This window comes from Ranitomeya imitator, chromosome 7 (assembly GCF_032444005.1).
Source record: "Ranitomeya imitator isolate aRanImi1 chromosome 7, aRanImi1.pri, whole genome shotgun sequence".
Classification (NCBI taxonomy): domain Eukaryota; kingdom Metazoa; phylum Chordata; class Amphibia; order Anura; family Dendrobatidae; genus Ranitomeya; species Ranitomeya imitator.
In genome coordinates, this window is record NC_091288.1 from 101,507,036 (window position 1) to 101,528,956 (window position 21,921).

Here is a 21,921-nt window from a genome sequence, read left to right on the forward strand (position 1 = left end):
GCATTTGTCGCCATTTTCAATGACCCATAGAGTTTCCATTTTTCGTGATCTGGGGCTCGGTGATGTTTTTTTTTGCAGCTTAATCTGACATTTTTATTGAGACCATTTTGGGGTAGATATGATATTTTGATTGCCTTTTAATGCATCTTACTGCAATTTTGCGGCAACAAAAAAAAAAGTAATTCTGGCATTTTGATTTTTTAATCGTTACGCCGTTTATCAATTGGGTTAATTTACTTTATATTTTAATAGAATGCAGCAATACCAAATATGTGTAATTTTTTTTATTGCTTTATTATTATTTGTAACCAAAGTGGGTGGTTTGAACTTTTGTGTTTTTTTATTTTTTTCAATATTTTTTAAAACTTTTTTTTTTGTTTTACTTTTTTCTGTGTTCAATAGTTTCCTTAGGAGACTTGAAGGTGCGTTCGTCCAATCGCCTGTGCTGCACATAGCAGTGCTTCAGCCCTGCTATGTGGAGCATAAATCACGATCTGTGAACGCTGGTCACGGGAAGAATAGTCCACAAGATGCTTGCAATATTAGCACAAGGGACATTAAAACCTGTTATCCTCGGCCGTACACGTGACATGACCATCAAGTTAGGCATGCTTAAACCGCTTTTCCCCTCACCTATGTAGCGCTGTCAGCAATTTCATGGTGTCACAACTGCTCACAATCTCCTACTAAAGTATCCATGAAAATAGCTTGATCTAAAGTTAACAATTGGGCAACCTCTGCTTCAGATTGGTATATAAAGAAGTAAGATGTGCCTGTCTACACTATCCCTGGAAAATTAGAGCAGTCATCTCATATTACATAATTTACAATTAATGCAGTCGGACATTTCAACAAATTGAATGCTCAAAATAATATTAAAATGTCAAGATTTTCATTGCGATGTTGTGCCTTACCTGTCACAGTGGTTGCACTTAAATGGCTTTGCCCCTGTGTGTTTCCTGTAGTGCCTTGTAAGTTCATCACTCCGGGCAAAACGCCAATCGCAGCCTTCCCAGGAGCACTTATATGGCTTTTCCCCTAAAAGAGAGATCACAAAGATATATACATATGTTAGGAAGTTAAACTGAAAACTCGAACTTCCAAAATCACTTTGAACAAATAATGTCAAGATATTGGATATGGATTTAGATGTCTAGATGATATTTCTCAAGAAACACCGATGTCAAACAGGAAAGTAATTTCTCAGAAAGGTTCACACTCACTAAAAGTAGCTGTTGTCCTGGTATTGTAGAGAGCTACCCAGAGAACATCAGCCCCAATGCAGGTACACGATCAATCAATTCTGAGCATGAATCAGTGAATATTTTTCAATCCAGTCCCTGGGGCCAAGGAGATACTGAGAAGTGAATTATAAAGCACAAAGCCTTATGTAGGGTCACCTTTGTATAGTTAATAGCTTCAATGGTATATTCACAAACGGACATTAGACTTTTTTCAATTGTATTAACATGTAACTACGGTATGTAACATGACGACTATCCTGAGAGATGTGTATGGCATGACCTGTGGCTATTACTGAAGGTGCGGAGTTTTGGTATTCTGCACATTGTCCCCCTCAGTACCGCTTTACAGAAAAAGATGGAAATGGTGATTATTTTCTCAACTGTTAAAAGGACTCTGACGTGCTAGAAATCCATGTGTAACACTAGACATTTATTGGTGAGTAAGCACTAATAGGCAGTTAGTACGCCATTACTTTAACAAGCCCAATTCTTTGCCAATATTGGGAACACAAAATGAGGCAGTGAGATCTGATCTGTTCTGGATTTAGTATAGTCCGAGATCCCTTAATAAGATCAATTTTAATTGTTAGTATTTCCTGAAAACGAACTGGTTCTGTAATCATTTTCTGGTAATTACTTCTGTTAAAGAAAGGTTTTGCAGGTATCACCTCCCAGTTCCTAATAACACATAAAAAATCACATTTTTAAATCTAATTTTTACAGGCCTCTCGCTAGCTTCACACATTTGCACATGCTAAAGAAAAGAGAGTAAGGTTGAACGTAAAGTAACTTTGGATGATTTAGTCAGTTCAACACCAACATCTTCTCATTTGCAATTCTGGGCATTTTTTCAGGTTTAATTTAGTGCCCTAAAGTCTCAGAGGCCCCCTCACTCAACACATTCACCGTATATTAATTAGAGGGTATTTACTGCATGACATGGTATTTAATTAAGCTTCTGGTGAAACTGTCCAGCCTTCCGCATCAAATAATGGCCCCCAATAAGCAACAAAGATCTGAGATGACTTTTCTCCTTGATAAATCCAAATAGTAAATAGATTATGGAAAAAGGAGAGAAAAGAGGCGCTCCCAATGTGCTATCCTCAGCAATAGGCACGACGAGCAAAGAGCCGTATTCGCTCACTTGCCTATGCTGTGACTCGGCACAACTCCGTACTTGTGAAAATGGAAGAGACGTACATAAACCAAAAAGGAAAAGGAGAGAAAAGAGGCACTCCCAATGTGCTATCCTCAGCAATAGGCACGACGAGCAAAGAGCCGTATTCGCTCACTTGCCTATGCTGTGACTCGGCACAACTCCGTACTTGTGAAAATGGAAGAGACGTACATAAACCAAAAAGGAAAAGGAGAGAAAAGAGGCACTCCCAATGTGCTATCCTCAGCAATAGGCACGACGAGCAAAGAGCCGTATTCGCTCACTTGCCTATGCTGTGACTCGGCACAACTCCGTACTTGTGAAAATGGAAGAGACGTACATAAACCAAACAGGAAAAGGAGAGGTGGTCCCCGGGAAAATCCAAGAAGTACTGACAATGGATGTGCAGACCTGGGATCCTTATTCAGACAACGCGTTTCAGAGTTGGGTTCATTCCTTATTCAGCTTTTATATGCTATACCTGAAGGAGCCAACCCGACTCTGAAACGCATTGTATGAATAAAGATCCAATGGCCGCACATCCATTGTCAGTACTTGGCAGTGCCTGCTTGGCTTATGCAAATAGTAAATAGTAGAAGAGGACATGTCCGCTAAATTCCTAGCTGAAAACAGGGCCAACTAACTTTAATCCTCCCAGATGCTTTTGAAACTTGAGGACCAATCTTTAAGGATCTAAGTGTCAAATTTGTGAGACAAAATTCACAGTCTTTCATAGCAGGACATCTTGTCAGTGCTACCTATTACTGTATACAGAGCACTGGCTCAGCACTGCGTATCTAGCACTCGAGAAAGTAGAGGCGGTAACAAACCCTCTCTGCCATCTCTATGAGGGGTCTGGCTGTGTCTCACAGCCGGCACCCTCTTCTACAGCTGCACTACTATGCAGTGATATATTAAAATGCAGAGTATAATAGGGTCCGCCCGGATGTTTTATAGTCTATGGGCGGTCTGGAATTAGTTATACAAAGCAAATGTTTTTGGCCACCATTTACTTCTTGCTCTATAGCTACGTTGTATGTTTTCCTTCCTAATTTCCAACATTTTCCTAATATTCAGGACTGGTTCTTTTTGTTGCAATTACCTTTTCCTTGCATTTACCTAGTTTTGTTTTTTTAATATCCGATAATTTGAAGTGGTAAGTGTAATAAAACGTATTATTCCAGATGTGACACATCTGAAAGAGTTAAAAGGACAAGAACTGCATTTAGCTTGTGACCTGTAAAGTACACAATGTCTGACATTTGATGCAATATCTCTTGTACAAACTATACATCTCCCACACATATTGAAGTCAATGGTTCTCTCTTACTAAAAGAATAACTGCCTTGCCATGGTAAAGTCAACCTTAATATTCTTAGTAGAAAAAACCTTTCTAAGTTCAAATTTAGCCGATTTGTCATCATACAACAAAAATAGTAATTGCAAAAGAATGCTTATAAATTGCATGCTGTATCTCAGACTCCGTAAAAGGAATTATTTCTGCGAGGCTTTTGGGCAATCATCATCTAAGAGAATACTTGGGATCTGATAAATTCTTTTCATTCTCATCCACCATTTATAAGGCAGCATCTGTCTTCTGGTAGACAGTGAGTCATTGCCCAGCCTGGGGCCGGAGTAAAAAGGTTAGGCTCCAATCCTTCCAGTATTACTTAAAGCTAAATGTGGAGGTGACCTATTAAACCCAGCCAAATGGGATTTTTGACCCTCAGAAGATTAGAGGTTGTTTTTGTTAATCAAGGTAGCTCGCATGAACTTCTTTGGATTTTTTTTCCACACAGCACCACGCATTAAGGTAAAGCAGGGCGCTCAGTACAATGAAATTAAAGCAGTTTATCGAGTAACATTGCACAGTCTCCTATCATAGAGATCATTTTATTGGCCTTTTCAATACATTGAACTTGAATAAATGCTGCATTTATGCCTTGAATTGTACGTTTCCTCCCTGACCATGCTTATGATTTAGGGTAGGTGCACACAGCCAGTAAACACTGCGGGTTGGACACTGTGGTACTTGTGCAGCGTCGAGATGTTACAGCATAGTGGATGTGATTTCAAGAAATTCCAAGCCCCCTTTGTGTTCAGAAACGATAGCGGCTCACGTGGAGACGGACATGCGGTACGTCTCTCCAGACCGCAGCATGTCTGTTTTATCTTGTGGAGACGCAAAGTCTCAGCAAGATAAATCTCACCCATACAATGTATAGGACGCGGTGATTCCGCCAAAATTCAGTGATCACAGAGGATTCACCTGCGTTCAATAGACGGCAGCAGACATGTGCTCTGCCGATTACTGACTGTCTGCACATATCCTTCAAGGTATAGCCACCTTCTGGGCACTAGTTTACAGTTCTTTATAGATATTATATATTTCTAGGGTAACTATACTGTATGTATCTTGTACTGGTCCACAATAATGTTGTCTTAAAAAATAAGACAAATCAGCTTAGAGGCAGACAGTCCATACATATGAATTATTAACAGGTTACCAAATTATAATTAATCTCTATCCATACTGATATTTGTGCAAACTGGCAATAAATGTTTAATGACATTGGGGAAAGACTAGGACAGGGTGTAGATTAGGGACTACGAGAAAAAAAAAATTTTTTTTCATGCAATGAAGGTCTCTCTTCGGCAGGCGTGCACCTGGGTACAGAGATTTTGGCGCCAACGATGTCTGAGCGGTTTTATATGACGTCTATGGTGCTGATTAAGGATATGACTTTGGTTTTGCCAGATTGGCTCTAGTTTCTGAGATATTTAGTAGTTAATGAACTAATGACAGAAGAGTTCTGGCTTTAAAAAGTGGCTTGTATAGCATTGTAAGCCTACAAATTGAAATACAAAAGAATCATATGGGAAATGTAATTACCTTAAGCTCTGTTAAAAAGAGACACTGTTAAAAAGTCAAAAGACAAAAGCTGTTGCATTTGTTATCACACACAAGTCGCATTGGGGAATACATTATTTACATGGATGAATTATCTCAAAAATTAGAATCAATTCAGCAAAAGTAATGGGATTTTTCAATTCAACGCCCTCAAAATACCCTAAATTTATTCCAAAAACCTTGGTACCTGAAAAAAGCTTTTTTTTGTAGACCTGTGTAAGGCTACGTTCACACTAGCGTTCGGCTAGTGTGCGTCGCGCTAGCGTCGGGCGACGCAGCGGCGACGCACGCGTCATGCGCCCCTATGTTTAACATGGGGGACGCATGCGTTTTTGCTTGTTGCGTTTTCCGACACGTGCGTCTTTTTTGACGCTAGCGTCGGACCAAGAAAACGCAACAAGTTGCATTTTTCTTGCGTCCGATTTTCATCAAAAAACGACGCATGCGTCGAAAAACGCAGCGTTTTTGCGTGCGTTTGCACGCGTTTTTTGGTGCGTTGTGCGTCGCGTCGCCGACGCAGCGGCGCACAACGCTAGTGTGAACGCAGCCTAACTTGTCTATTTTGATCACCTTTACATTAATGTATATGGCCACGATAGGTAAAGACCTGTCTATCATCACTTATCTCGGGGAAAACAATAGGACCAGATGGGCTGCAATCTAACTTGTGCGAGTTTTATCTACAGCAATAGAAGAACAATGGAGGACTGTAAAAGAACAGTGGAGGACTTTTAGGTCATTCACATCTGTAAAAATGTGTGTGAAAAGACTATTTTTTGGCGGATCATAAAATCAGTATAATATCAATGAATCATATTAATGACTATTCTCTACTATTTAGCAACTTACTTCAACCACAGGTCTGCATAGTATACTACATGTATGTTCAGTAGATTTCAGTATGTTTATTTTAAGATGTTCCTGTCTGTTTAAAGAGAATCAGGTTTTCCATCTAATCAGAGAGCAGCATAATGTAGAGACAGAGACCCTGATTTCAGCGATGTGTCACTTGCTGTAGTTTTAATAAAATCAGATTTATCAATATGAGAATATCCCCTTGAGGACTTGTAAACCTGCTGCCATGTAGTCCTCCATATTCATGAGCTTTGTATAACCCCACCCCCAGCACTGATTGGCAACTTTCTGCCTATGCACAGTGTATGCAGAAAGCTACCAGTGGTGTCAGAGGGGTTATACAGAGCTCAGGAGTCAGAGAACTGTTAGATAAAAACTGAAGCAGATAAAGCAGTGATTCGATCTAAACCACTGCAAGCCTCCCATTAAGTGATAGATTGTTGGAGTCAGGTTCTCTGTCTCTACGCCATGCTATTCTCAGATAGGGTTGGAGAAAACTGGAGACAGATTCCCTTTCAATATATTCTATACTGTTCTACTATAGCCATCAGTCAAAAATGTTCATTCATTTTTTTCATTACTACTTTGAAATATAAACCCCTGGACCATGAGTCAGGCGACAAGTTTCCTTTTTTGGGCCTGGAAGTCCTAAGGATATGTGACAATAAGTACTATCAGCTGATCTTCAACATGGATGTCAGAAGAGTGGAGATCTGGATGGGCACCAACTTGTTGCAGGGTCTGCTGCCAAGTTTGACCCAAGTATATTTGTCCCTCTGCCTAACAGTGCCAATAAACATTACTATTCATTAAAGGCTTCTTTAACATGAATTCCCATTCAGGCTATGTGCGCACGTTAGAAATTTCTTCAAGGTTTCTGCATCTCTTGGCAGCAAAAAATCTGCAGCATTTTCTCCTGTGCATTCAATGGGTCAAAAACACAGGCAAAAACGCACAAAGAATTAACATGCTGCGGACTTAAACGCACATCAAAGGAAAAAAACACTTCAGGAGTCTCACTGACTTTGCTGACATAAGGATTCCATAGCGTATTTGGGTTAAAGGGAACCTGTCACCTGAATTTGGCGGGTCCTTTTTTGGGTCATATGGGCGGTGTTTTCGGGTCTTTTATTAACCCTTTTTTTCCCGCTGGCCGCACGCTGGTCGCAAAATTGACTTGCTGTTGATTCGCTTTCCTCCCTTGTTAACGCGTGCGCAAAGCAATCTTGCCTTGCGCACGCGCAGTATGCTTTGCCCAACTGCGGGCAAAGCCGAAAACCATTAGTGCGCATGCGCCGTCGCACTATGTCCCGGAAGTATTTTACTGTGTTCCGGGACATAGTGCACCGGCGCATGCGCACTAATGGTTTTTGGCTTTGTCCGCAGTAGGGCAAAGCATACTGCGCGTGCGCAAGGCAAGATTGCTTTGCGCACGCATTAACTAGGGAGGAAAGCGAATCAACAGCAAGTCAATTTCGCGACCAGAGGGAAAAAAGGGTTAATAATAGACCCGAAAACACTGCCCATATGACCCAAAAAAGGACCCGCCAAATTCAGGTGACAGGTTCCCTTTAATTCTGCGTGGCCACAAAAATGCACCATGTACACACAGCCTAAAAATGGACCTGGATGGTTTTTTTTTTGCCTGGATTAAGATTGACTTCACATCAGTAATATAAAATCAACATATTCTGTATTCTACAGAAATCATCAGGGGCCTTTATCTCTTTCTCTTTAACTTGAAAATAAATTGGCAAAGAATCTGCATAAATAAATCTATATCTCCTGTATTCTGGAAGAGCTGTACTGATACACTTTACGAATGTCCACATTTTATACATAGCTGAGGTGTGTGGCCTGTCAAATACCGGATATAATCGTGGTAACAGAATGTGTACTGGGAAAATCCTTCTTTTTCTTGTTCTTTTATGCATTTTGCCACCATACAAAAGGTCCTTGTGCTTTAAAAGCATACTTGACCCTGAGAAATCTAAAATGTTATTTTCTTTATTTTGTCCTTTATGCTTTAAAAGAGGTAACAGCTTTTTTAATAAGACAACTGATGGAGATGGACCTTGAATGTGATTAAGGTTTCAGGCTGTAAAGACAGAGATTCTATCGTTGTATAATCCCCATAGGCAGCAATATGACAACCACAAGAGGAGCTCCAAACAACGCGTATCATCATTTTTCATTTATAAGAAGCCTAACTAATACATAGTGCAGAGAAATAAGGGGAAGCAGAAGAAAAGGTATGAACATTATATGTTATAAGTGATAGCTCTAAATTCAACTAGAATATCCAGTATCAACTTTAAAATAAAAGATTGTTAGATATTAAAAAATTAAGGTCATGCATCTGAAAAGTATTGTGTGCCTCGTCATAAATCCTACTCCAGTCAGGGATTAAAGTAAGATTTCTGGCGTAAGAAATGAATCATCATGAATTAGACAAGCTGTATCATCAGGCCCCTGTTCCGCCCCAGTCCTTCATTTTAGCATTTTTGCTGAGCTGGCCTTTGATGAATTCTTTAAAATATTCTATTTGCAGTGAATTAACGTGCCATGAATCTCAATTACCGCAAAAAACAAAATGTTCAATAGCGTGAAAAGACATATTTAACAACCTGAAGTCTTTTAGGACTGTATCCAACCCCTTCTAAAGCTTCTTATTAAAGAGAATCTGTCGACCTCATCTGAGAGCAGCATGATATAGGCAAAGAGACCGTGAATATAAAACTGTCCTACTAGTTAACCCCTTTAGTAAACACCATAAAAAAGGCAAAAAGCTATGCTTTTTCATCACATCGGCAAACAAAAAGTGGAATAAAACGCAATCAAAAAATCGAACGTAAATAAAAATAGTAAAAATGGTAATGCAAAAAACAAGCTAAAATACAGCTATGTCAGCAGAATGAAAAAATATATAGCTCTTACAAAACAGCAATGCAAAAGCAATTATTTGGTGTTATAAATTTGTTTTTATTGTGTAAAATCGGCAAAACATCAAAAAATATATGAATGTGGTATCGCTGTAATTGTACTGACTTGAAGGAAAAAGCTGTCTTATCACTTTCACCACACAGGAAACGGCATAAAAAAACTCCCCCTTCCAAAAATCGGAATCAAAGCGATCAAAAAATGTCATGTGCCTGAAAATGAAACCAATAAAAACGTCAACACGTCCAGCAAAAAAAAAAATGACTCTGTAGGCCATAATATGGAAAAATTACAGCTCGCAAAATATGGTGCAATAAAAAGTGTTTTTTAGTGAGTGACAGCAGTCTAACATAAAAAACTATATAACTCTGGTATCACAGCGTAAAAAATAACTAAAACCAATGCTTCACCTGTTGATTTGTTCATTCTGCCTCCCGAATATCGCAGTATGGCTCGGTGCACATTTATCCTGCGCCTTGCACTGAGCGCTTACACAGCTGAGAGGTTAAACTCGTTTTTGCCACACAGGAAATGGCATAAAAAAACTCCCCCCCCAAAAAATATTATTGAATTGCTGGTATTTGTTCATTCTGCCTATCAAAAATTGGAATACAAAGCGATTAAAAAGATGTTATGTGCCCGAATATGAAACCAATAAAAACGTCAACACGTCCAGCAAAAAAATAAAATATATAAATCTGGTATTGCTGTAATCGCAACGAGCCGAAGAATAAAGTTGTCTAATTATTTGTACATGAGGAACAGCATAAAAAATAAATAATACCAGTTCTTGTCCTGCTGTTGAATTATTAATTCTACCTCCCAAAGATCGCAGCTCGCCTCACATTTATCCTGAACTCTATGCTGAGCACTCACATTGAGGTTTCTGAGTAAGTCTCTGAAATATGTGATTCAGATGGAACCCCCAGCAGAAGATTCCATATAATGAGGCAGATAGGGACACTTTGGACTCCGTCTGACCTTTAATATGGTGATGTTCATGTTTTTAAGTGTGCATAAAACAGTTTTGTGAACCGCTGCACAGAGGCCAGAAAAGAAAGGCACTGCTGCACAGAGGCCAGAAGAATTCCAGAGTAACTCTGCTGCCTCTGAGCCCCACAGTGTGCCTAAACAACATTAAGCGTCTACATATTTCGTATTTCTGTAGGGATGAGAGTCGGCTTAATTTATGGGGTACATGTCTCCAGAAGCATGAGCTGGCCAGAATGCACGGGTACTATAAAGTACTGTCACTACAATGTACTGTGCACTACAATGTAAAGACAATACAATGGAAGATTTGCATTTTTCAAACAGCAACATTCACTGTTGCTTGTTTCTGGCAAGCACCCAAGGAGTCAAAATTGTCACTACACCTATAGATACATTCCCAGAAATGTGTTATTTCCAAAATGGGGTCACGTCAGGGGGATTCTGCTTTTCTAGCACTTAGGGGCTCTGTAGCCAAATATGTGGTATTGCCACGTTCATCAGAAATTGTGCGACAAATTTTGTTGCCATTTTTACCCATTTACCTGTGTGAAAATCTAAAATCTGGAACTAAAACAATTTTTTATGGTAAAAATGTAATTATTTTTTCTTCACCACCCAAAGGTATAAAATTCTGTGACAAACCTGTGGTGTCAATATGATCACTGCACCCCTAGATCAATTCAATGAGAGGTTTAGTTTGTAAACTGAGTTCAGTTATGGGGGAGTTCTGCAACCTCAGGGGCTCTGCCAATGTGACATGGCACCCTCAAACCATTCCAGGAAATCTGCACTACAATATGGTGCTTCTTCCCTTCTGAGCTTTGCACTGTACCTAAAAAGTAGTTCATGACCACACATGGGATACTGACACACTCAGGAGAAATTTCATAAGAAATTGTACAGTTCATTTTCTCCTATTATTCTTTTTGAAAATTGAAAGCTGGGGACCAAAGCAACATTTTAGTGTAAAAAATTGAAATTTTCCATTAACTCAGCCCAATGTCATACAGTTCTGTCAATCGCCTGAGGGTTATACATGCCCATTACACCCCTAGATGAGTTCCTCAAGAGGTGTAGTTTCCAAAATGGAGTCACTTGTGGAGCTTTCTGCTGTTTTGGCATGTCAGGGGCTCTTCAAATGTGACATTACATCCACAATCTATTCCAGCCACAAATGCCCAGAATTCAGTTAACACCCCTTCCATTTTGTGCTCTTATGTGTGCCCAAACAGTAGTTTTCCACTGCATAAAGGGGATAGGTGTACTCATGACAAATTGCACAAAAAATTGTATGGTCCATTTTCTCCCGTAATTCTTGTGAAAATGAAAAATTTTATGCTGAAAGAACACTTTTGCAGGAAAAATTTATTTTTTTTATTTTCACGGCTCAACTTTATAAGGTTCTGTGAAGCAACTGTGGGTTCGGTGCTCACTACACCTCTAGATAAGTTCCTTGTGGGGTGTAGTTTCCAAAATGAGTTCATTTGTGGTGAGTTTCCACTGTTTGGGCACATCAGGGGCTCTGAAAATGTGACTTGGCGTCCACTATCTATTCCAGCCAATTTTGAGCTCCAAAAGTCAAATAGCGCTCCTTCCAATCCTTGACGTGCACCCAAACAGTAGTTTTCCACTATATATGGAGTATCGGCGTACTCAGGAGAAATTTCAAAACAAATTGTGTGGTCCACTATATTCGGTTACGCTTGTGAAAATGGAAAATTTGGAGCTAAAGCAACATTTTATAAGGAAAAATATATTTTTTTCATTTTCATGGCTCAACATTATAATATTCAGTGAAACACCTGTGAGTTGCTCACCACACATCTAAATAAAGTCCTTGATGGGTGTAGCTTCCCAAATTGGGTGAATTGCGGACTGTTTCCATTGTTTAGGGACATCAGGGGATCTGCAAACATAACATGGTGTCCGCTAGCTATTCCAGGCAATTTTGCGCTCCTAAAGTCAAATAGCGCTCCTTCCCCCAGTTGTAAAATGGGCTTTTGGTTTCTACCCAGACACCATCTATGCTTTCTATGATGAGGTAACTTCAAACTTTTCACGGCAATTAGATTCTTTCCAGTATTGTGAATCCTGATGAATCGATTTGCTGCAAACAGAATTTTTGGAAAAAATTTGTCAAACTTGGCAAATTCCAATTTTAAAAGATTTCATTGTTTTGACTAACTATTCATCTCATCTAATAAATGAACTAGAAGACACTGTTGTGAAAAATCTTCCTCAGCCTCAGGAGTTATGTGGCTGAGTGCAATAAGGGTCATAATGTAAAAGAATAATTGTTTCCGCGAAGGAGGAAGACTGTTCATAACACTGACTTAAACTGACAGGGTCTCTGTCAGTGGTAACCTCATCCTGCAGCAATGTCGGTTGTGTCATGTAGTCCGCTCCCTTCACATTAATACACTTGCCTGATGCAAAGGAGGACAGTTGTGACCTGCATTTGATAGTACTACTGCTTATGGATTCTACCAGTGGTGGTGGCGCCCACCTTTACAGCTGTAGTATTGCATTTTTTTCTTTTACATTACTCAATCCATTGCTATAGGCCCTTTTTCTTTTACCAAACATTTTTAGCAACACAATAACTAACTTTTTGTCAATCATTTCAACTGAAATGATTCCCCCTTTGCCAAAAAGAACATAAAAAATTCTATGTGGAGACATATCCAAGAAGCCAGCACATTGTAACAAGCTGTTGTATTGGTTTAGTGTCTATGGGTGTCAAATTTGACTGGTAAAACAAGTGTGCAATAACAAAGTCACAGATATATATCTGGATTTTTTATCTATTTTTTACCAAATTATCCACACTTTTCTAGAATGTATGTAACAAACAATACCAGGAAGGTGGCAATCCAAATGCGGCAACAGGCAGCAGTATTGGTGTGGCATGAACAGGTGGACTAGTAAAACAGGTGTGCAAAAAAAGACAGGCACAGTTAAACATCTGCATTTTTTACATGTTTTTGTGATTTCTCAAAATAATCCATCAGTTTCTTCCCAAAAGAGAAGCAATCAAAAATACTAGGTTGATGGAGACACATCCAGAAAGCCACATAGGGAACAGGTCTCTGTATAAGGCTGTGTGCACACGCTCTGGTTTTTTTTGCTTTTTTTGCGTTTTTTCGCTATAAAAACGTGATAAAACCGTGAAAAAAGCATCCTATTAATAGAATGCAATCCGCAATTTTTGTGCACATGTTGCGTTTTTTTTTTCAGTGAAAAAACGCATTGTGGTAAAAAATGCAGCATGTTCACTAATTTTGCGGATTTTTTGCGGACTTCCCGCTATTTAACCCCTTTACCCCCAAAGGTGGTTTGACCATTAATGACCGGGACACTACAATTCTGACCACTGTCCCTTTATTAGGTTATAACTCTGGAACACTTCAACGGATCCTGATGATTCTGACACTGTTTTCTTGTGACATGTTGTACTTCATGATAGTGGTAAAATTTCTTTGATATTACCTGCGTTTATTTGTGGAAAAAAAAAGGAAATTTGGCGAAAATTTTGCAATTTTCCAACTTTTAATTTTTATGCCCTTAAATCACAGAGATATGTCACACAAAATACTTAATAAGTAACATTTCCCACATGTCTACTTTACATCAGCACAATTTTGGAACCAACATTTTTTTTGTTAGGGAGTTATAAGGGTTAAAAGTTGACCAGCAATTTCTCATTTTTACAACACCATTTTTTTATGGGGACTGCATCACATTTGAAGTCACTTTGAGGGGTCTATGTGACAGAAAATACCCACGTGTGACACCATTCTAAAAACTGCACCCCTCAAGGTGCTCAAAACCACATTCAAGAAGTTTATTAACCCTTCAGGTGTTTCACAGGAATTTTTGGAATGTTTGAATAAAAATTTACATTTAACTTTTTTTCACACAAAATTTACTTTAGCTCCAATTTGTTTTATTTTACCAAGGGTAACAGGAGAAAATGGACACCAAACATTGTTGTACAATTTGTCCTGAGTACGGCGATACCCCATATGTGGGGGTAAACCACTGTTTGGGCACATGGCAGAGCTCGGAAGTGAAGGAGCGCTATTTGACTTTTCAATGCAAAATTTACTGGAATTGAGATGGGACGCCATGTTGCGTTTGGAGCGCTCCTAATGTGCCTAAACATTGAAACCCCCCACAAGTGACACCATTTTGGAAAGTAAACCTCCTAAGGAACTTATCTAGATGTGTGATGAGCACTTTGACCCGCCAAGTGCTTCACAGAAGTTTATAATGCAGAGACGTAAAAATAAAAAATCATATTTTTTCACAAAAATGATCTTTTCGCCCTCAATTTTTAATTTTTCCAAGGGTAAGAAAAGAAATTGGAGCACAAAAGTTGTTGTGCAATTTGTCCTGAGTACGCTGATACCCTATATGTAGGGGTAAACCACTGTTTGGGTGCATGGTAGAGCTTGGAAGGGAAGGATCGCCGTTTGACTTTTCCATGCAAAATTGACAGGAATTGAGATGGGACGCCATGTTGCATTTGGAGAGCCACTGATGTGCCTAAACATTGAAATCCCTCAAAAGTGACACAATTTTGGAAAGTAGACCCCCTAAGGAACTTATCTAGATGTGTTGTGAGAGCTTTGAACCCCCAAGTGATTCATTACATTTTATAACGCAGAGCCGTGAAAATAAAAATTATTTTTTTTCCCACAAAAATTAATTTTTAGCCCCCAGTTTTGTATTTCCCAAGGGTAGCAGGAGAAATTGGACCCCAAAAGTTGTTGTCCAATTTGTCCTGAGTACGCTGATACCCCATATGTGGGGGGGAACCACCGTTTCGGCGCATGGCAGAGCTCGGAAGGGAAGGAGCGCCATTTGGAATGCATACTTAGATGGATTGGTCTGCAGGCGTCACATTGCGTTTGCAGAGCCCCTAATGTAACTAAATAGTAGAAACTCCCCACAAGTGACCCTTTATTGGAACATAGACCCCCCCAAGGAACTTATCTAGATGTGTTGTGAGAACTTTGAACCCCCAAGTGTTTCACTACAGTTTATAACGCAGAGCCGTGAAAATAAAAAATCATTTTTTTCCCACAAAAATGTTTTTTTAGCCCACCAAATTTTTATTTTCCCAAGGGTAACAAGAGAAATTGTACCCCAAAAGTTGTTGTCCAATTTGTCCTGAAAACGCTGATTCCCCATATGTTGGGGTAAACCCCTGTTTGGGCGCACGGGAGAGCTCGGAAGGGAAGGAGCACTGTTTTACTTTTTCAATGCAGAATTGGCTGGAATTGAGATCGGACGCTATGTCGCGTTTGGAGAGCCCCTGATGTGCCTAAAGAGTGGAAACCCCCAATTCTAACTGAAACCCTAACCCTTGCCCGAACCCTAACCCCAACCCTAACCCAAACCCTAACCTCAACCCAAACCCTAGCCTAAACCCTAGCCATAACCCTAGCCATAACCCTAACCTTAATCCAACCCCTAGCCCTAACCCTAATCCTAGCCCTAACCCTAATGTTAGCCCTAACCCTAGCCCTAACCCTAGTGGATAAATGGAAATAATTACATTTTTTTAATTTTATTATTTTTCCCTAACTAAGGGGGTGCTGAAGGGGGTTTGATTTACTATTTATAGCATTTTTAGCGGATTTTTATGATTGACACCCGTCACAGACTAAAAGATGGTTTTTATTGCAAAAAATGGTTTTTGCGTCTCCACATTTTGAGAGCTATAATTTTTCTATATTTTCGTCCACAGAGTCATGTGAGGTCTTGTTTTTTGCGGGACGAGTTGAAGTTTTTATTGGTAACATTTTAGGGCACGTGACATTTTTTAATCGCTTTTTTTTTTTTCGATTTTTGTGAGGCAGAATGACCAAAAACCAGCAATTCATAAATTTCTTTTTGGGAGGGCGTTTATACCGTTCCACATTTGGTAAAATTGATAAAGCAGTTTTATTCTTCAGGTCAGTAGATTACAGCGATACTTCATTTATATCATTTTTTTATGTTTTGTTGCTTTTATACGATAAAAACTATTTTATAGAAAAAATAATTACTTTTGCTTTACTTTATTCTGAGGACTATAACTTTTTTATTTTTTCGCTGATGATGCTATATGGTGGATCGTTTTTTGCGGTACCATGGTTATTTATATCTGTCTCTTTGATCGCGTGATATTCCACTTTATGCTCGGCTGTATGATAATAAAGCGTTGTTTTTTTCCTCGTTTTTTTTTTCTCCTTTTTTACGGTGTTCACTGAAGGGGTTAACTAGCAGGACAGTTTTATAGGTGGGGTCATTACGGATGCGGCGATACTAAATATGTGTACTTTTATTGTTTCTTTATTATTTAGATAATTTGCACTTTGCAGAGTACTGTGTCAGATCAGCGATCTGACATGCAGAGCAGCAGGCTTACCAGTGCTTGCTCTGAGCAGGCGCTGGTAAGCCACCTCCCTGCAGGACCCGGATGCAGCCCCGTGGCCATTTTGAATCTGGGCCTGCAGGGAGGAGACGCTCGGTACAAGGTGAGGACATTACCTTGTACCGAGGGTCTCGGGGAAGCACGCAGGGAGCCCCCTCCCTGCACGATGCTTCCCTGTACCGCCGGAACGCTGCGATCATGTTTGATCGCAGTGTAGCGGGGGTTAATGTGCCAGGGGTGGTCCCTGACCGCTCCTGGCACATAGTGCCGGATATCAACTGCGATAGTCAGCTGACACCCGGCCGCGATCGGCCACGCTCCCCCCATGAGCGCGGCCAATCGCATATGACGTACTATCCCGTCGGTGGTCATACGGGCCCACCCCACCTCGACGTGATAGTACATCATATGTCAGAAAGGGGTTAATGCATTGGGAAGCTCAGGAAAAATAACGTGAAAAATCCGCACAAAAAAAAACGCATGAGGATTTCCTGCAGAAAAAGTCGTTCAGCAAACTTCTGCAAAGAATTCTGATGTGTGCACATAACCTTAATGTAACGTGAATGTCTGTCAAAGTGGACTAGTAAAAAAACAGGCGTGCAAAAACAGATATGCAGAGTTAAAGGTCTCAATGTTTTCAACATTCATTTTTGGGATTTTTCCTTAACTCCTTCCTGACTTGGCTATTTTCCGATTTTGCCTTTTCGGTATCTCCTTTTCTTATTCCAAGAGCCATAACTTTTTTATTTTTCTGCCGATATAGGACTATGAGGACTTATTGAACTTTTAAATGGTATCATTCATTTTATTGAGTGATGTAAAGGAAAGCGTTAAAAAAACTCCAAGTGTGGAGAAATTGTGAAAAAAGTGCAACTATACAATTGTTTTTTTTTTATTTACAGTGTTTGCTATATGGTAAAAATTACCTAGCAATATAATTCCCCAGGTCAGCATCAGTACGTTGATACCCAACATGCATTGGTTTTCGCTTAAGTGGTTGATACCAATTCTGAAAATTGTAAAGAAAAAAAAACTGGATTGTGTCACCATTTTCCGAGACCTGTAACATTTCAAATTTTTGGTTTATGGGGCTTTGTGTAGGCTTATTTTTGTGCTCTGAGCCATTGTTTTGAATGTAAAGGTACCGTCACACTAAATGACGCTGCAGCGATACCGACAACGATCCGGATCGCTGCAGCGTCGCTGTTTGGTCGCTGGAGAGCTGTCACACAGACCGCTCTCCAGCGACCAACGATGCCGGTAACCAGGGTAAACATCGGGTTACTAAGCGCAGGGCCGCGCTTAGTAACCCGATGTTTACCCTGGTTACCATCGTTAAAGTAAAAAAAACAACCACTACATACTTACCTACCGCTGTCTGTCCTCCAGCGCTGTGCTTCTCTGCCCTGTGTAAGCACAGCGGCCGGAAAGCAGAGCGGTGACGTCACCGTTCTGCTTTCCGGCTGCCCGGCGCTCACAGCCAGAGCAGAGAAGCAGAGCGCCGGGGACAGACAGCGGTAGGTAAGTATATAGTGGTTGTTTTTTTTACTTTAACGATGGTAACCAGGGTAAACATCGGGTTACTAAGCGCGGCCCTGCGCTTAGTAACCCGATGTTTACCCTGGTTACCAGCGAAGACATCGCTGAATCGGTGTCACACACGCCGATTCAGCTATGTCAGCGGGAGAGCCAGCGACGAAATAAAGTCCTGGCCTTTCTGCCCCGACCAGCGACATCACAGCAGGGGCCTGATCGCTGCTGCCTGTCACACTGGACGATATCGCTAGCCAGGACGCTGCAACGTCACGGATCACTAGCGATATCATTTAGTGTGACGGTACCTTAAGCCCACAAGGGCAGGGTCTTCTCCCCTCTGTATCAGTCTGTCATTGTTAGTTTTGTTTACTGTACGTGATATTTGTATTTTGATGTAACCCCTTCTCATGTACAACACCATGGAATTAATGGTGCTATAAAAATAAATAATTATAATTATAATAATAATAATACTGTGTTTGGGTAGATATGATGTTTTGATCGCCTCTCATGGCATTTTTTGTAGTGTTGTGGCAGCCTATAAAAACTTAATTTTGGCGTTTAGATTTTTTTTCCTTAGGCTGCAGCGGTGACGTCACATTGACAGCCAAATTAATGAGCTTGTCAGCTTTAAAGGGATGTAGAGTCTACACCGGTAGAGCCACTGCGCTCACAGATTGGCTGCTGCGCCATCAAGATAACATCAGCACTTATACCAATGCCTGACACCCGGAGTATTGCCAGAGACTTTCTGGTGGACCCAGGAAGGGTGAGTACAGCTCGATTTGTAGTTTTATAACAACCTGCAGACAGGTTAGAAATCTAATTTAAAGGAGTTACTGTAAAGTTTACCACACATATAACGGGGAGCAGTGTACTATAAAGGCCCTGGCCGAATGTAACTCAGATATTCAGATTGTGCTGAAATGTTTTCGTCTGAGTGAAAGTGAAGTAGCTGCTGCAATCAATGTCTGTGCACAGGGGGCTTTACACGGCCACCTCAGGAAATACAGTTAAGAACAAACCTGAAAGTTAAGCAAAAGGCTTAAAGTGCGGTTTGTGTGGTCCGTGCTGTTCACAGGGAAATGATTAATAAAAGAATTGAGCGGGAGCGATATATGCAGCCTTTGCGTGCCCGACAGAGCAAGAAATGCTGATTGCTGTATTAATCCTGCTAGTGTTAAGGGATTCACAAACGTTAAGACTGGAAGTGAATTAGGACGATCTTTCCTTCATCAGAAGGATTAATTTCATATCCCACAGATGCTCATTAAGTATGCTGATTAGTCTAAAGGGCAACTTATGAGAGGATGTAAAAATGGCCACTAGTTTTATGCTACGTACAGCAGTGACCCCTAAAATGTGTATTTAGAAAGATTGGTGTGGAGGTAATGCCGTTGTAGGCACTTATAGCATATCCATAGTATGTGCCATAAATGTATGGGGCCTGCATCTATCTCCAGAATGCGGCCCTGTCGACAATGAGTAGGTGGAGGAGAGGTGGCTGTACACTGCCTGCTTCTCTTATTCCATGAGTCCTGAAAACCTGCAGATGCAATGAAAAACGGAGAGAAGAATGCAGGGGAGGACATAGCATTGGTGAAACAGGGCCCAAAATGTAAGGGGTTCATTTCTACCAACTGTGCATTATGATGAACAATTGGGCCATTGTTGTAGCACAGGAGCCATCTTCGATCTGTATGATCTTCACATTTCATCACAATGTGATCGAGTCACAGACAGGAGTGTAGTACAGAGGGAGATTAGTTAATCATTTAATTAGTAGATTTTTTCCATATATAACCTAAATTTACAACCATTGAAAGCTGAAAGAGGATTGAAACAAAAGCATGTTATGGCTACTATGGCCTCTGTTACTAAACCAGGAGGCTGGGAGCAAGATATGGAGGAAAGCAGAAGTAAATTGTTAATCCATTTTGCATGATCGTATTATGTAATGCCGAGCACTGGAACTATCCATTTGGATGTGTCATCTATAATGTGCATTAGTCTTCTTTTTAGAAAATGGATTTTTTTTTGCAGTGTATAATAGGCTCAGTTTTCTCTTGGGTCATTTAAGATGTCAGATTTTGATAGGCTTCCTATAGGCTTTCAAAGTCTCAGAAGAAAGGAAACAATGTAAAATATATGTAGATGGCCTTCCATTTATAAAATATGGCATCTGCGATGATATTTCAGCAAATAGAAGGTCTTAGACTTAGAGGGACCATATAATAGTCAAAAAAATATTACAGGTTTTAAAAGTATAAAGTCCATACGGCTGAAAGGACAGCCATGCCAGTACACAAAGCAGTGCATGTGGCATTATAGGTCTGTGGTCTTTCTATTATATGAATATATAAGTCGTCTTCCTTTCATACCTAAGTGCTTTTGTTACAATTTGGAATAGAAGACATAATATACTAGAATTCATAGAGCCTATTTAGATTTAAAGGGACATCATGAATCAGAGCCTTGCACTGGCATTTCAGAGAGATTACACATTAGAGATGTAGTTGAGAAGTGCAAAGCCCCCGGCCGGCTTCTCCCAGCCCCTCTCTACGGGATTGGCAGGTCTCTCTCAGGTGTATACAGAGAGACCTGTCAATCACACGCAGCAGCGCTGGGAAGAGTCGGCCGGGAGTGGTGCCAAACTAGTTTCTGTTTATAAATTTATCTTTATTCGTCAGAATTTTCCAAGAATAATACAGTTGTAAGGTACAAATGTGTCACAGTAGAACAGTAGTAACAATAACCAACAGAGGAACACATCAATAAAGATAGATACACAGGGCACAAAGAACTGCTTAAACTTAAAAAAAAAAACATGAATCCATCCTTAACAGTAAAACCAAATATGACCCTATACAACTACGACAGTAATTTGTATCCGACATCATGGAAATGAGAACAAATGGATGTTTTGAGTGTTAGTGTAAAAATGCAGCTCCATTGATCCTTTCGTGGAATATGCCCATGTCACCCTCCCACTGGGTTTGAACAGAAATGACGGGTTAGTCAGGGGTTTCAATCAATAAATAATATGAAAATTATAAGGTATGTCTTAGGGGTACCGTGCCCGCACACGCTGTTTTGAAGATCGTTTTGTCGTCATTATAGAAATGTCTGGGGGAGTAATTGAAGAAAGTGAGAAAGTTGACAAACTCTCCAGATTCCCAAGGGGGATGGTGCAGTGATGCTGAGAATGTGTTTTTTGAGGGGCAGTTTTGTCTGGCTCAAAAATTAGATTTTCTGAAATAGCCTCAATTTATCCTGGTACGAAAGACGTTGTCATGTAATCCTGGGGGAAAAAGGAGATTGCTCAGAATGGAGTTCATAGGGGAGTATTGCGGTATAATATGCAAGCTGACCATAGGATGGGTGCAGCAGGTGAGTGTAGCTCCCACTGTGGGGTGTATCTTAAGTGATTTAATCCAACCAGGGAATAGCAATTAGAAGAATATTGGTAAAACTTTGTTCAATCCCGACCCAGGCTTTTTCCCTACCAATCCTACACCAGCCCAAGAGTCTAGAAAGGAGAGAGGCAATCTAGTAAGATCTGAAATCAGGCAGGGCTATACCCTGAGGACTTCGGGTGATGTAAAATGTATCTTCTAATCCATGGCGGTTTACTGACCATATAAACATTGTACTGCTGCATGACTACTGAAGTAGGATGAGGGAACCACAACCAGGAGGGCTTGTATTACATACAACATCAAAGGGAGAATGTTCATTTTAAAAATCAAGCTTCTACCAAATCATGTAAATGCATTCCTCATCCATCTTGAGAAGTTCTCTAGCACTGATTGAATAATTTAGTAAAGTTGACTGAATATGTCACATTTACATCTTTCGGAAG

General features: G+C 40.2%; 1 protein-coding gene across 1 annotated transcript in view; it reads right to left on the minus strand.

Moving 5' to 3' along the window:
- The window catches only part of KLF7 (KLF transcription factor 7), a 218,772-nt gene that overhangs the window by 18,894 nt on the left and 177,957 nt on the right, over positions 1 to 21,921 (minus strand). The window contains exon 3 of the mRNA XM_069733701.1: positions 915 to 1,038. Coding sequence (XP_069589802.1) covers positions 915 to 1,038 — 124 coding nt within the window. The remainder of the gene's footprint in view (positions 1 to 914; positions 1,039 to 21,921) is intronic.